General features: G+C 28.6%; 1 protein-coding gene across 8 annotated transcripts in view; it reads left to right on the forward strand.

The window, feature by feature from the left end:
* The window catches only part of LOC124424182 (serine/threonine-protein phosphatase 2B catalytic subunit 2-like), a 200,123-nt gene that overhangs the window by 127,833 nt on the left and 54,790 nt on the right, over positions 1–17,500 (forward strand). For all 8 annotated transcript variants that reach the window (XR_006942245.1, XR_006942246.1, XM_046962879.1 and 5 more), the window contains one exon: positions 10,303–10,414. Coding sequence is in view for 6 of the 8 variants with exons in the window: in XM_046962879.1 (XP_046818835.1) it covers positions 10,303–10,414 (112 nt within the window). In the remaining 2 variants the exon portion in view is untranslated. The remainder of the gene's footprint in view (positions 1–10,302; positions 10,415–17,500) is intronic.

Here is a 17,500-nt window from a genome sequence, read left to right on the forward strand (position 1 = left end):
TGACCTTTCGCTAAAGAGCCTGAGAGAACTCGTTTGAGCGTAGATTGCGTCGGACCGTGTTACCGATCCAAAGTGTTCTTTGAAAATTCTCGATGTCTCTCTCTCTCTCTCTCTCTCTCTCTCTCTCTCTCTCTCTCTCTTTCTCTCCATCCTCTCTCTCTTTCTCTCTTTTTCTCTCTGAAAATCAATCGAATATTTAACGCTTAAAAGGTAATAACTAAAAAAATATAAATATAATGAAGAACTAGCAAAGCTCTTTTATTTATTTGTTTATTAATTAATTTATTTATTTATTTTTTCTTTTTTTTTTCTTTTTAATACTCAGCAAAATCCATCTCCGATAGAGAGATAAATTTGTCGAATTGAATTTCGTTTAGAAAAATTATTTTTGCATTTTTCTTTTCTTTTTCTCTCTTTCCTTTTCTTCTTCTTTGAAACTTTCCAAATTGATCTTAAGAATTAATTATTATTCATTCATTCATTCATACATTCATTCATTCATTCATTCATTTATTTATTAATTTTCTTTTTTCGTCGTTTAATTATTTATTTTTTTTTTCTTCGAAACATTTCAAACCAACTTTTCTCTCTCTCTCTCTCTCTCTCTCTCTCTCTCTCTTTTTTTTCTGTCTTCCTTTTGTTTTTTCAGTCTTCCTTTCGTAGTTTTCCTACCTACGAACCTATTTGCGAATTTAAGAAAAAAAGAAAAAAAACAAAAAAAAGAAGGACAGAAAAAAGAAAGAAAGAAATAGAAAAAAGAGATCAACAGAAGAGAAAAAAGATAAAAGAAAAGAATGTGTTTCCTGTAAAGAGAATAATTGATTATTAATGTCACTTAAGAACATTCGATCCACCCAAGGGACTCTTCTTTTGGACCAATTCATTATAATAATCAATGAAGGAGAGAGAAAAAAAGAAGAAGTGTATTAAATTGAAAGAGACAAAGAGATAGATAGAGAAAGATAGATAGAAAGAGAGAAAGAGAGAGAGAGAGACAGAGACAGAGACAGAGAGACAGACAGAGAGCAAGAAAAAAAAAAGAATTTCAAGAATTCAATACAAAACGATCATCGCATAATAATCCGATCTCAACGATCAATCTGACTTATTTACTTCTCTCTCTCTCTCTCTCTCTCTCTCTCTCTCTCTCTCTCTCTCTCTTTCTCTCTCTCACTATTTCTATCTATCTCTCTTATAATCTTTCCAACGAATCTCGCTATACAAAAGATTCGCCCCATCCACTCTTCCTCCCTCCCCTCCCCCCCCTCAAAGAAAAGCTCCCTATCTATCCTAACCTCCGTATCTCTATCTTTACTACCACCCTATCACTTCTCTTTATCATTTTACGAGATTATTTTCTACTCGTTTCATGTCGTAAAAATTCTTGCCAGATTTTTTTCCTTCTTTTTTTCCTTTCTTTTCCTCTTTTTTTCCATTTTACAACGCACAATGGGAAGGTCGAATCTTTTGACAAAAAAAAAAAGAGAGAGAGAGAGAGAGAGAGAGAGAGAGATATTGTGCAGGTTGGCATTAACCGATATTATAAATGACTATTGGGAAGAATGTTGAATCATTGATAGATAAAGATAAAGACAGACAGACAGAGAGACAGAGAGAGAGGGAGAGAGAGAGAGAAAGAGAGAGAGAGAGAGAGAAAGACATAGTCATTCTCTCTCTCTTTTTTTTTTCTACGCTTCGATACGCTTTTTCTCAAGGGGTGATCCTATTTTCGAATTATCCGTACACAATCTAGAAGACACTACCAAGAGGAAGAATAGAGTTTGCCTCTCGTTTTTGAAGGACATGATACCCGATTCTCGATCTACGTGATTACTATACCATATACATACATACATACATACATACATATATATATATATATATATATATATATATATACTATACAATAGAAAAAGAAGTAGTAGGAATGTGTATTAGAAAAAAATAGATATATTGAAAGAAAGAGAGAGAGAAAGAGAGAGAGAGAGAGAGAGACAGAGTGAGATGTAAAGGAGTGGAGGGGAGAAAGAGAGATACAAGTAGATCCTACCATGAGGATCAATATTCTATCCGCAATATGCTTGAACGATTTCTCCGGAGACCGAAAACCTCTTCCCCTTTCTTCTCCATCTCCTCCTCTTCCTTGTTCTCCTCCCCGTCCTCATTCTCCTCTTTCTCCTCGTCCTCCACCTTTTACCTTTTCCTCCTCTTCTAACCCCCTCCCCCCCTACTATTACTATATACTACGTGTGGAAGCTAAAATCTTTCACTGATTCCACGGTCGGTTGGTTTATCTACGACACGAAGACTATCGAGAACCTTTAAAGAGAGAGAGAGAGAGAGAGAGAAAGAGAGAGGTTAGGGGCAGGGTAAGGGATGAGGAAAGAGAAAGGGAAAGAAAAAGAGGATCTGCTTGATTCGAAGGGTGACTTAGCTCTTGCTCGCTATCCTTAAACCAACCCCCCTCTTCTTTTCATTCACTTGGAAACGATCGTAAAAAAAGTTTTTTTTTTTTAATCCTACTCTTTGCTTTTTCTTTTTCTTTTTCCTATTCTTCATTTTTTTTTTTTTTTTTTTTTTTTTTTTTTTTTTTTTTTTTTTTTTTTTTTCGTAGAACAATCTAACTAATCTACATTGACGAAGAAAATATATATGTATATGTGTGTGTGTGTATGTGTGTGTGTGTGTACATTCTAATGAGGTTTAAAAGAAAAAGGTTCTTTCTTGTTAAAGGATTAAAGATCAAATAGATTAATTGAACAGATTTCGATTTTTGATTTTGAATTCGAACAATTAATTGAAATTTCTTAATTCTCGTATACTACAATTTAACAAAATTTTACACACACACACACAAAGAGTGAGAGAGAGAGAGAGAGAGAGAGAGAGAGAGAGAGAGAGAAAGTCTATTAGCGACGGTCTAAATAATACGATAATAGATAGTAAAGTAGCTTTCTGAAAACAGTTTCGAAGTATTCCTTTGGGTGTATTCTAACTAAAGAACGAAATTAGGATAATTGAACGAATTTCTTCGACTAAAAATATTAAGAAAAATTGGTGTATCATAAATACTATTACAAAGAGAGAAAGAAAGAGAGAGAGAGAGAGAGAGAGAGAGAGAGAGAGAGAGAGAGAGAGAGAGACAAGAATATGATATTGCTATAATAATTATAGAACGTTAAAGGGAGGAGAGATTGTTTATCGCATCGTTGAGCTTTTTCAAAGTAACACATTTATAAAAGTCAAACGTGTCAAACGTAGAACATAGATACAAGGACATACTTAGATTATTTTGTAAGATAATATAGGTTTTATTATATTGTGTTTTGTACTAGAGATAGATAAATAGGTAGGTAAGTAAGTAGGTAGCTTGATAGTTAGGTAGGTAAATAGATATATAAATTATACTAGATGGAAGAATAAAGATTAGAAATGTTAAACAATGATATACGTTGGATATAAATAATGTGGTTAAATGAACGTATTCTTCTTCTATAATAAAAAAAAAAAAAAAAAAAAAAAAAAAAAAAAAAAAAAAAATGTGGATTTATCATTTGTCGAATGGTTTGCCAAAGAAAGAGAAAGAGAGGGAGTAAAAGAGTGAGAGAGAGAGGGAGAGAGATATAGAGATTAGAAAATATCTGGCACAGTGTAAAATATCTTTGAAACACTAAGATTACCATCTACATACGTGGGATTGAAAGTTTTCGCCAATAGTAAAAGACATAAACCACTGTCTTCTTGCCAAGATAATAAATCATATATATATATATATATATATATATGAAATTTTTAAGTATTATGCATTGCATCTTACTTACTCACCATACATGTCTATATGTATATATATATATATATATATATATATATATATATATATATATGTGGGTGTATGTATTTGTATTTGTATTTATCTACTTACGTATCTAATCCCACTTAAACTATAATACTTATAGTTTTCTCTTATAAACAAATTGTATACAATAAAATTTAAATTCTCGCGATAATATAATATTTCTCGATTACTGTCGTTAAATAAAATTCCCCCGAAAATATATATTTTTTTTTTTTTACCCCTTCGACCTAATTAATAATTATTACTCTTACAATAATATTCCCATTGTTCCTTTTTTCCTTACCCTCCCCCTTTTTTTTATTTTTTTTTTTTTTTACTTTTATTGGTTTTTTTTTATTTTTTTCTTTCATTTTTTTTTTTTTTTTGTTTTATTCATTATTGACATTAACCACAAGTATTTAATTCATTTGCCCTCGATCGATTTATTGATAATACATTTTTTCGCATAGTTAACAATCAAATTCCATTTGGATCTCGATAATAAATATTGTTACCTTAGGCTCGAACAATATCACGAAACAATTTCACAAATGATTTCATCACGAACGATATCGTGAACTTGTTCGTTGGAATCAAAAAAAAAAAAAAGAAAAAAAGGAAAAAAAAAAGAGAAAGAGAGAGAGAGAGAGAGAGAAGCGTATTGAAGGGGGTGGATGGGTGGATGGGATGGGATGAACAGTAGATAGTAAACAAACAAACTAATAATGATCGCGAATCGTTCGATAATTTTTCATTCTTTTACTCTATCGTTTTTCTTTCCTTTTCTTCTTTCCTTTTGTCCTCTCTTTTTTTCTTTTTTTTTTTTTCCTCTCAACGATAATAGCATTTGATTTTCGCATTATGTATTTTTTTTTTTTTTTCTTTTTTTTTCTTTTCTCTTTTCCTTTTTCTTCACGAAAATCTCGTTTAATCTGACAGAATCGACATAGTTTCACATAGAATGGAATCCAACAAACAGATCTCTTCCTTTACATCTCAATTGTATCTTCCTCTATTTCTTTCTTTCTTTCTCTCTCTCTCTCTCTCTCTCTCTCTCTCTCTCTCTTTCTTTATCTTTCTCTTTTTCTTTCTCTTTCTTATCGTTTCGAGAGAGTTTATTCGTAGAGAAACAAGAAAGCCATTTAATACAATGGAGTCGTAACTATGCAAAACTTCCTTTTCATTTTCCCCGTTTCCTTCTTCTCCCTTTCCCTTTCTTTCTTTTACCTCCCCTCTCAGTTCCATCCCTTCCCATCGTATCCTAACGAACCATTTCATTTGTATTTCCCACACCACCCCCACCCATACCTTTTCGACCAACCAACCAACCAACCAACCAACCAACCAACCAACCAACCAACCAATACTCCTTCCTCTTCTCTTCAATCCTCCTCTCATTCTTTTTCTTTTCCTGTTCCTTTGTTCGTACTTTAATTAATTCATTTAAAAAAAAAAAAAAAAATCAAACGAGAGGAAAAACTCTGTCCCGCCAGGAGGCATCCCTTAATTCATCGAATTTGAATTAATTTTTTTTTTCTCTCCTCTCCTTTTTCTCTTTGTTCCTCTTCTTTCTTATTTTTTCTTCTTTCTCTTCTCCTCTTTTTTTTTTTTTTTTTTTTTTTTTTTTTTTTTTTTTTTTTTTTTTTTTTTTTTTTTTTTTTTCTTAATGCGTCTACTTAAAACGTCTAATTATATTCATATTCCTGTAACACAATTTGGAAGTTAAACTCTCTCTCTCTCTCTCTCTCTCTCTCTCTCTCTCTCTCTCTCTATTTTATGTGTGTGTGTGTGTGTTTGTGTGTGTTTGTGTGTGTTTGTGTGTGGATAGCAATCTTTAAAAGCTACTGGTATTTATCATAATGTTACAGCGTCAATCTTTAAATGACATTAAATTATAATATATCCCTTCTTTATTTCTTTTTTTTCTTTTTCTTTTTTTTTCATTTTTATTATTTTCTACAAAAAAGAAAAGGATATATAAAAAAAAAAAGGAGGACAGATAAATTAAGTTCAAACGATTTGTATATTTTCGTTACTCTTTTCTTTCCTTCTTTCTTTCTTTTTCTCATTTTCTTTTTTTTTTTATTTCTTTTTACAAACATGAACGATCGACAAAGGAATAAATTTTTATTCTCATAGATATTAGAAGTGAAATTTAGGATTGTTCGATGATAAAGCGTGCGTCTGGTTTTTTCTTATCTAACGAAAGAGAAAGAAAAAAAAAAATCTGGAAAAGAATGAAGAATAAATAAATAAATAAATAAATAAATAATGATACTAAAAAAAAAAAAGGAAAAAAAAAGAGGGAAATCTATGATATTAATAAATTCGTAAATTATTATTATTTTAAAATTTGAACAATCGAAAATGAAATACGTAACTGGCTCATTATCGTCGCGTGACACCGACACAATAACGATATATCGATATATAATCTCTAAGGGTACGGTATTGTCTGGTTAGTTATATACGTAAAGGCACGCTTGCATTATGCCTCAACGATCGCGACCTAATCGCGATATGGAGTGTTGTGGGTCGTGATGCTATATATATATGCAGGCATATGTATTTGTGCACTCATGAGTAAGTATGAATGAGTGAGTGAATATTGTGCGTGTGTATATCTCTATGTGTATGTGTATTCGAGTATATATATATATATATATATATATATATATATATGAGTGTGTGAGAGAGAGAGAGAGAGAGTATGTATGTAGATGTGTATAGATGGGTGGGTATGCACACACGTCGCCTGCACTCCCTGCATTAATATCCACGACACCAACAACATTGCTTCTCAAGCTCGTATCGCAACCGTACACATTGCTATGAATAAAAGATGGGCCGTATTTCATATCGATTCTCGACGAACTACGAGTACAGTCAACTTTTCGCATGATCCTTTTTGTCTATCGTAATATTACGATAGTCTGAGTGTGTGTGTTTGTAATTGTGTGTGAGTAAATATATATATATATATATATTTGTTTATATCTAATTAAGTATATACACATATATGTATGTATGTATGTATATATATATATATATGTATGTATGTATATGTATATATCTGTATGTGTGTACATGTATATCTATATATAATATACGCACAGGCGCACATATTAGAATAATATTTTTCTTAGGCCTACGATGTAGATCAAATTCTTTTGGTTTTCCATAAAGAAAAAAGATGTAATAATATTAATAAGGCTAATTAACGTTATTTTGATTTTTAATTATTATCATTTTGAATTATTATTGTTGTAGGATCTTTTTTCGAAAGTTGTAATAGTCGAATTGCTCCATATTTTTTTTTCCTTTTTTTTTTTTTTTTAGAGAATGATAAATTATATTTGACTTTGGACTCGTTCCGATTCGAAGCGTCCTAACATTTTCAAATTTGTCCTTGGTTCTGTTATTTGGATATTGAATTATTATTGTTTTGTTTGTGGGGAAAATATTGTTATGGACCGATTGCTCGATATTTTTTTTTTTTTTCTTTTTTTTTGACAGAGAGAGAGAGAGAGAGAGACACAGAGAGAACGACAAATTACATTAAATAGATTTGGTACACGTTTCAATTTTGAAATATATATGTTCTAATTTGTCGGCGATCGTGAAAGAGTATATGTAGTAAAAGAATTATAACTTTGTCGTTTGAACTTTCAATGCTATTACGGGGTAATTGAGTAATTTTGTAAGATCGGGTTAACATTGATCCAACCTCGAACTCAATTCAATTTGAAATTTCTAATCTTTTTTATAATTCGTTCGTTAATTATTACGAAACAAAACGAAGAAGAATATATGAAATAAAAAAAAAAAAAAAAGAAAAAAAAAAATTCCGATCCGATAAACGGATTAAGAAATTCCATCGATTTCTAGAAAATGGGGTAAAAAAATATTTTCCGACGTCGAAAGCTCTCTCTCTCTCTCTCTCTCTCTCTCTCTCTCTCTCTCTCTCTCTCTCTCTCTCTCTCTCTCTCCATTCCTAATTTTCTATTTTTTTCCTAATTCTTCGTCGATTAAAACTCGTCGTTTTGTCGTAGTATTTAAAAAGAAAAAAAAAAAAAAAAAAAAAGAAAAAAAAATTACTTCGTCGCACGAATCTGACGTAATTACTATCACGATTCAGATTGTTTCAATAATTAATTTCGCAAAGAGGGTAAGAAAAACTTTGACATTTTTCTTTTGTAATTTCTTGTTTTCCCTTTCTCTTTTGTTTTCTTTTTTTTCTTTTTTCTTTTTTCTTATATTCAAATTAGATCGGCAATCAAGTCAAAACGAAAGAATAATATCATTTTAAGCACGTAAAAGCTCTTAAAGTTAAAAATCGTAGTAGGAAGTTCGTAGGACGAACGTTTACGAATTTTCTTTCTTTCTTTCTTTTTTTTTTTTCTTTTTTATGAACTCTTGTTTTTCTCTTGCTTCTTTTTTTTAATTCTCTTTTATTATTTATTTCTTTGCTTTTCCTTTTTTTTTTCTTTTTTTTTTTTTTTTTCTTTCTTTTTTACTTTACTAACCGAGTTTCGTAAATTCTTGGCACGATTGGTGAACTGGTTTCGTAGTCATATATATAAACATATATATATATATATATATATATATATATATATATAAGTATATATACATATACAAGTACTTACATGTGATGATAACATTTGCATTGATTTTTATGCAACGTATGTTGCATGCGTATCTATCGTATCCGACGACCTGACGAAAAATGAACTTGACTGTATATACATATCTATTTATCTATCTATCTATATATTTATATATATATATATACATAAACATAAACACACACACATACACATACTCTCTCTCTCTCTCTCTCTCTCTCTATTTTTTTTACTCTCTTTCTCTATTTGTATTCGAAAGCTTGGAAATCGGATTACGCATAAAGAGAGGAAGAGATATATGTATGTATATATAAGTGGAAAGAGAGAGAGAGAGAGAGAAGAAATATGTGTATGTTTCTCTCTAATTTTCTCTCTCTCTCTCTCTCTCTCTCTCTCTCTATCTATCTATCTATCTATTTATCTATCTCTCTCTATCTTTCTTTTTCTCTCTGCCAAGGCGTCTCACCACCTCGTGAGAAGTCATGTGGCTGTGTCACGGGACGTTTTGCGCAATTGCGCATTGCGGTGCCCTCGTGCTCTACTCTTCTTCTTCTTCTTCTTCTTGCAATTGCTACTGCTACTCTTGCTGCTGCTGCTGCTGCTGCTGCTGCTGCTGCTGCTGCTATTTCGTTACCTATTAATGCTCGATATTATGTAGCTTCTCTGTCGCTGTTCATGTCCCTGTTCTTCTTTCTCTATCTATTTTTCTTTCTGTTTTTCTTTTTTAGTTGTTAAATCGTCGAATATAAATGCGTTTTATCGTGCCAAACGTATGACATTATCATTCCTTTCTATCTCTCTCTCTCTCTCTCTCTCTCTCTCTCTCTCTCTCTCTCTCTCTCATTCTCTGTTCGTCTTTTTGTCTTTTGTATTTTATATTCTATTGCATCTTGTACATTCTGCAATAATGCAAACGACAAAAATTTGTCTCTACTATTCCTCTATTTCGTTTCTTGTTTTTTCTTTCCTTTTTTTTTTCTTTCTCTTTTCTCTTTTTTTTTTTCTTTCTTTCTTTCTCTTTTTTTCTTGCGGTAACATTTAATTTATCCTCTATAATGGCGTTGCGCATTGTTACATGCATAGATAGACAAAAAAAATTGTCTCGTATCTATATATGTAAGTATGTATGTATGAGTATCCATACATACATACATAAATACATACATACATATACATTCCAACAAATGACTTTGTTGTATTTTTTGTATACTGTTGATTTTATTTTATTATACATATATCCACGGGATGATGAATTTTTATCGTAAGAAAATTTTTAACGATACATATTTGTTCGCTTTAACAGACCGATGAGTCAATTTCGCAATGACATAATTTCTCTCTCTCTCTCTCTCTCTCTCTTTCTCTTTTTTCTCTTTCTCTCTCTCTCTTTCTTTTTTTTATGAGGTAAAAGAACAAACGAAAATTTATTTAACGTAAAAACCTACGGAGAATTATGTCTGTGACAATTCGTAAAACGAAAGAGAGATTTATGAAAATGGCTATGACGAAAATTAATTCATAACTCAGTTGATTATCATTATTATTACTATTATTATTACAATTGTAATAATAATACTAATAATTATTATTATTACTGTTATTATTACAACAATAATAATAATAATAATAATTAATATATTTTAATTAATTAAATATAATAATTATTATAATTGTCATTGTCATTGTTATTATTAATACTATACCATTATTATTATTATTATTATTGTTATTAATGTGCACAAATATTATGTGCAGATAGAATCGATAGTTTCTTAAATTTCGACTTGACATTTAATTATTATTTTATCTTTTTTTTTTTTCTTTTTATTTTATTTGCAGTGCGTGTTGTACCTGTGGGCACTGAAACTGTGCCATCCCACCACACTCTTCCTTCTCAGAGGTAACCACGAGTGTCGTCATCTCACGGAATACTTCACATTTAAACAAGAATGTAAGTAATAAACTCCATATAATTGTCTGATATTATATTATTCATTAATATTAATTTCTTAATACTTAATTATCTAAATTACTAGATATCTATATATATATATATATAATTTTACTCGTTAATAATATAATGGATATTACTAATTACTTTATATTATACTTGTTTACTCCGAGAAAAGGAAAAAAGAAAAACAGAAAAAAAAAAAAGAGAAAGGAAAAGATGAGAGTACTACAAACGTCAATTTGTTTAATTGTATATTTTCTTTTCTTTCCTATATATTTTCTTTTTTTGTTTTATTTTTTTTTTGAATATTCGATCTCTTTTTCATATATTATTTAATTAAACGGATACATATATATATATATTTTTTTTTTGTATGTATTGTCACAGAAACGAAGTAATTATAAATAGTTGTGATAGAATTATTTTTTTTTCCCAGATTTTTCTGTAAGTGTTTATAAAAAAAAAAAGAAAAGAAAAAAAAAAAGAAAAGAAAAGAAAATGTCGGATACGCGAAGATAGAAGATGAAGGATAATCTGGTATTCGTGTGTTATGATTAACAGAAAAAAAAAAAAGAAAAAAAAAAAATAGAAAAAAGAAAGCGGAAAAAAGAGTGTAAAAAAAAAAAAACTTTCGTTGTTCGTAAACAAAAAAAGTATCGATTCTCTCTTGGTATACGAAAGCAAATCGATTTTCTTAGATAGTAGTTTCGTCACTGAATTTATATTATTCTTACCATCTTTAAACATCCCAGAACTTAGTTTCGAAGTTGGTTACTTGTTTTTGACAAATCTGATCTACTTCTACATAAGTAAACTTCGTAGAACACGTATATTCCATAAATTTTAGAATATACCAAGTAGCGTGACGTATATATATACATATATGTATACACGTATGTACACACACACACACACACACATATATATATATATATATATATATACATGTATATGTGATAGAAGAATTCGCCTTTATATTCGAGAACGAATTATATATCTCCTTTTCAATCGATTAGTTATTAATTCATAATTAAAATATATTTTAATTCATTTATACATTTCTTATGTACTTTATATATGATAAAGTATTTGCAAATTTACAATGAAATTTGTACTTTGTGTGATAAAATTAATATATGAAATAAAAAAAAAAAAAAAAGAAAAAAAAAAAAAAAGAAAATAAATAAAAAAGAAAAAGAAGAAGAAGAATACTCGAGAGATCGTACGTGTATAGGTCGAAATTAATTTCTTCAATTTTTCTACAAAATATTTCGGTATATAAATGAGAAAAAAAAAATATATATATATATAAATATATATACGTGCATGCATACATACATACATACGTATGTCATGTATTATATATTATTATATAATATATAATATAGTCAAAAAAAATAAAAATATAATGGGTATTGTGTTGGAAATGTAAGAAAAAAGAAAAAAGGAACATGAAAAAAGATAAAATAATACACAATAAACACAATAAACAACATAAAAAAAGAAAGACAGATAAAAAACATGTAATATAATAAAAAGAGAGAGAAAGAGAGAGAAAGAGAGAGAGAGAGATGCAACGAGTGACGTCGTAACAAAAAGAAAACACATACGTACACATACACATATATATATATATATATATATATATATATATATACACACACACAACTATAAAGAGAATCGATCGATTAGGAAAAAGTCTTTCGCACCGATAGGCATAACGGCCGATTAACATTTGTCCCTGGGCTGCGCGCTCGCTCACGACACATAAAACGCATACATATATACACATATACATATCTATATATATCTACTTGTAAAATTCATACACGAGTTTATACATGTAAAATACACGTACACACACATACACACACACACACATATATATATATATATATACACGGGTACACTTAAAATTTATATGTACGTATATGCATTTAAAACACATACGCACGCATACATATTTAAAATACGTATTACATACATACATATATATATAAACATACATGGAAGCAGATGTATACTCGTAGTGAATCAAGTAGCAGAATATAGATAAGTATATAGATATATATAAATATGTATATACATAGGTATATATGTAGATACATAAGATTCTCATATACGTATCGATATATAGCATTAAACGTAAATGTTCGCATTAGATTCCAACAGAAATTGATTCAACGTGTATATCGAAGGTGGAATCCAGATGTTTATTAATGTTTATTCCCTAGAGCGATGGTAATTAGGAACGTATTTAATATGAGTTACATGTTAGGAAACATAAACGATGAGTTTGAGTTACGTTTGTTATACCATTTGTTCATAAGTCATTGGTTCATTCGATAAGTATCTAGAGTATTATGTATCTACATATGTCTATCATATTCCATATCAAATTCTATAGGATAATTATTAATCGATTATAATTGTTCAATTTATTTCATTTTCTTTGTATTATTTAATACAGTAAAATTACACACATACATATATATAAATACACATATACAAATGTATATCAATAAAATATTTTCATATACGCGTGCACGCTTACGAATGATTATTTATTATTTTAATTTATAATATGATTTTTATTATACCTTTATTCGCTAATTATTAACGAATTAAATTACAAAATTATATATATATATATATATATATTATATATATATATATATATATATATATATATATATGATTAGCGTTTAAAAATATATTCGATAAATATAATAGAAATAATATTATACATTAAAAATAAATTATAATTACATACATACATACATATATATACACATATACATATACATACATATATATATATATATATATATATATATATGTATAGGATATAGCCCGTTTTAATAAATTTTAGTATAGATAAAAGCGTCCTATGACTTATGAACAGGAAGTCTACACAGAGAGTCCCATTTCCGTAATTTATTTTCATCGGGAGTATATGCTTCTTCGCGTTTCTAGTCAGCCCGTTATCGAATTAAATTCTCTCGTGGTTTTCTCACACACACACACACACACACACACAAACGCACGCACACACACACAAACGCTCACACAACTACTTACACCCACCTACACACATCTTTGGCTATAAATGCGTACCTGTTGGCATGAAATTTATCGAATACATAGAGACTCGCAACCGACGAAAAGAAAGAGAGAGAGGGAGAGAGAGAAAGAGAGAGAGAGAAAATATAGGGGCGGAGGCCTATCGATTTCCGATCTGGTTTTTATGCGGTCGTTTTTATGAAAAATAATAAAAATAATAATAATAATAATAATAATAATAATAATAATAATAGTAATACATGAATGAATAAGAAAATAAATAAAAATAGAAATAAAATAAAAATCGTCGAATGCGAAGAGAATGTGATCGTCGGAAAGGGTGTGCGGTTTATAGAGAACTTTTATTTATTTCGTAGTAAAAAAAAAATAATAATAAATAAATAAATAAATAAATAAATAAATAAAAAATAAAAAGATAGAAAGAAAGAAAGAAAGAAAGAAAAAAGTTAGAGAGAAGATATAATAAAAAGAAATCGTATATAATTATTTAGCTCACGATAGAAATCATTACGATTATCTCTAACGATGGATTTTCGTCGCTCCAATTAATATTAACGATTTATCACGATTACACGATTTCTCTCTCTCTTTCTCTCTCTCTCTCTTTTTTCTCTCTCTCTTTCTTTTCTCTCTCTTTTTTTTCTCTTCCTCTTAATTTTTAAAAAATTCCGATTAAATTGGAATTAGTAAATCGCGTCGCATGTAAGACGAAAAATTATAATGAGGGATATAAAATAATTTCAAATAATAATAATAATAATAATAATAATAATAATAATAATAATAATAATAATAATAATAATAATAATAATAATAATAAGGATAATAATAATAATATAGAAATGTATTATTTATTCGCACGCAATTAAATGACGAATGAAATAGGGATTTTTTATTTTTAACACGTTGACAAATGAAATACATATTTCCAAAAGAAGAAACTGGATTAAACGAGGAAAAAAATAATAGTTATTCTGCGTAAAATATAAAACTCGATGATGGATGTAAAATAATTAAGGAAAAAAGAAAAAAAAAAAAATAACAAACAAACGAGAGAGAAAGAGAAAAAAAAGTGATAATAGCGTATGTCTATAAAATGTTTCTTTTTTTTTCTTTTTTTTTTTTCTTTTTTTTTAATATATTTTTTATTCACACTTATAATTACTTTTAAAGGACAAATATCGAAAAAGAGAGAGAAATTAAGGGTTGCATATGTTTTTTTTTTTTTTTTTTTTTTTTTGTAACTCGATGTCGAATAAGATATTTCTAAAGAAAAAAAGAAAAAATAATAAAAAAAATAAAAGGAAAGAAAGGAAAGAAAAGCGAAAGCTAACGTGAAAAGAAAATCGACCGAGATTGATTTATTAAAATAAAAAAAAAAAAATTAAAACAAATAAAAAGACTCTTGTTCAAAAATATATTTTACATTATTTTCCTTTTCTTTTCTCCTTTCATTTTCTTTTGTCGCGTCGTGATTTTGATTCGGACGTTATCATAATAATAATAATAAAAGAAAGAAAACGAAAGAAATAAAAAAACACATATAGAAAAAGAAAGATGAAAAAGAAGAAGAGAAGGAAGGATAAAAATGTATCATGGCTACCGAAATCGATATCATTTTTGATCGTTATTTTAACGTCATTTAAAAAATACGTCCCTCGGAGATTACTATGATACATACACATGTGCATGTATATATATATATATATATATATATATATATATATATATATATATATATATATATATATATATTTATATATTAACGATATCGCCTTAAGTTCTACGATCCATAAGACTCGACGTTACTAACTTTATGCTGGTAATAAAAGAGTTAATGTTGCACCACGAGCCTTCGAACATAAACACGTGAAACATAAACTCGTAAATAGTATTCGCAAGAACGTGGTTGACCCACTATTGGACAATATTTATTCCGCGATCGATGCGCTTTTCTATAGGATAAGTTTCCGCATCGTCTTTTCTTAATCTTCTTCCCCCTCCTCTCTCTCTCTCTCTCTCTCTCTCTCTCTCTCTCTCTCTTTATCTCCCTTTTTCGTTTGAATATATTTAAGAGATAATTTAACGCAAGAATTTTCAATAACATTTGCCGATAATTATAAAAGGATTTTAATATTAGTAACATGTTTCCTATTTCTTTTTTTTTTTCTTTCCTTCATCGATTTTGCTTTTTTCTTCCTTTCCATTTTTTTCTTTTTTTTTTTTTTTTTTTCATTTTATTTTTTATCCTTTTTTAGTGAGTTGATTAAAACGACGACAAAAATAAATCATTGATTGATTTGACTTTTCTTTTATATTATGTATATTTATATATGTATTTCTCTCTCTCTCTCTCTCTCTCTCTCTCTCTCTCTCTCTCTCTCTCTCTCTCTCTCTCTCTTTAGTTAGAATATATTTGAATGAACATAAATGCAAGAATTTTTTAAATAAAATTATAAAAGTATCCCAGATATTAATTAGATATGTTCCTTTCTCGTTTCTATTTGTTAATTATTGTTTTCTTTTTTGAGATAATTAAAACAACGTCAGAAATAAATTATTGAAAAAATCATTGATTCGCTTGAATTTTAATTTTTTTCTTCTTCTTTTTTTTTTTCTCTTTCTTTCGTACTTTTGATTTAGTTTCTTCTTCTCTCCCTTTTTCTATCTCTATCACTTTCGTATTGATTATATTCGTGCTAACTAACGCAAGAAATATTCAATATAAGTTTGTTAATAAACACAAAAAGTAATCAAATGTTAGTCGGACAAGTTTTTCTTTTTCTTTTTTCCTTCAATATTTTTTACTTTTTTTATTTTTTTATGAGATAGTTGAAACTACGTCAAAAATGAATCATTGATTGACTTGACTTGATTTTTTCATATTTTTGATTTAATTCCTCCTCTCTCTCTCTCTCTCTCTCTCTCTTTTGTCAAAATATACACATGTCAATTTACGCAATAATAATAATAATAATAATAATAATAATAATAATAATAATAATAATAATAATAATAATAATAATAATAATGCGAAGTAAAAAATTTAAAAGCAAAAAAAAAGAAATCACGATTAAATGTCGATATCAATGAAAGGGGGGGGGGGGAAAGAAAATGGTATTACGATATACATGATTTATGAAGAAATAAAAAGATGAAGTGGGAAGTGATAAAAAAAAGAGGGTGAATAAAAAGGAAAAGAAAAAAAAACAGGAAAAAGATTTCGATTAAGCGTCCATATTAAAATGCGTATAAAAAGTCATCGACCTATAAATGAAATGGATAATATATATATTTTTTATTAAAAGAAAAAAAAAAAGAAAAAAAAAAAAAGAAAAGAAAAAGGTGAAAGAAAAGAATAATAGAACGAAAAGAAAAAAATTAACATGGAAATAAATCTCAATTGAGCGTCGGATATTGATCGAAGAATAAAAGAAAAAGAAAGAAAACATTTCGTCGGATCGTAATATGCATAATTTATAATTAAAAGAAGAAAAAAAAAAAAAGAAAAAAGAAGAAAGAAAAAAATGAAAGGAAAAGAAGGAAGGAAAAAAAATTCACGGTTTATCTCCTCGCAACGCATATATATATATACATACGTACATACATACATACATACATACATGCATGCATGTATACATACGTGTACATAGATAATTTAAATTTTCACTCCGCCATTTCACATCCAAGCACATTTATATCTATCTATTTATGTACCCTCTTTCGGATTGTCGTTCGAGAATAAGAGAAGTCGTTCTCATCCTCATCCTCATCCTCATCCTCATCCTCATCTTCCTCCCCGTCGTCGTCACATACAAAAGAGAAAATGTCGGGGCTCTTTTGACCTGATTTCCTAATGTTCGCGAATACTACAAAAACTGCGTTAACTTCGAAGAGAGAGAGAGAGAGAGAGAGAGAGAGAGAGGAAAGATTAAAAAAAAAAAGGAAAAGAAAGAAAAAGAAAAAAAAAGGAAGAAACGCCCGGACGAAACTAAAATG

This window comes from Vespa crabro, chromosome 5 (assembly GCF_910589235.1).
Source record: "Vespa crabro chromosome 5, iyVesCrab1.2, whole genome shotgun sequence".
NCBI lineage: Eukaryota > Metazoa > Arthropoda > Insecta > Hymenoptera > Vespidae > Vespa > Vespa crabro.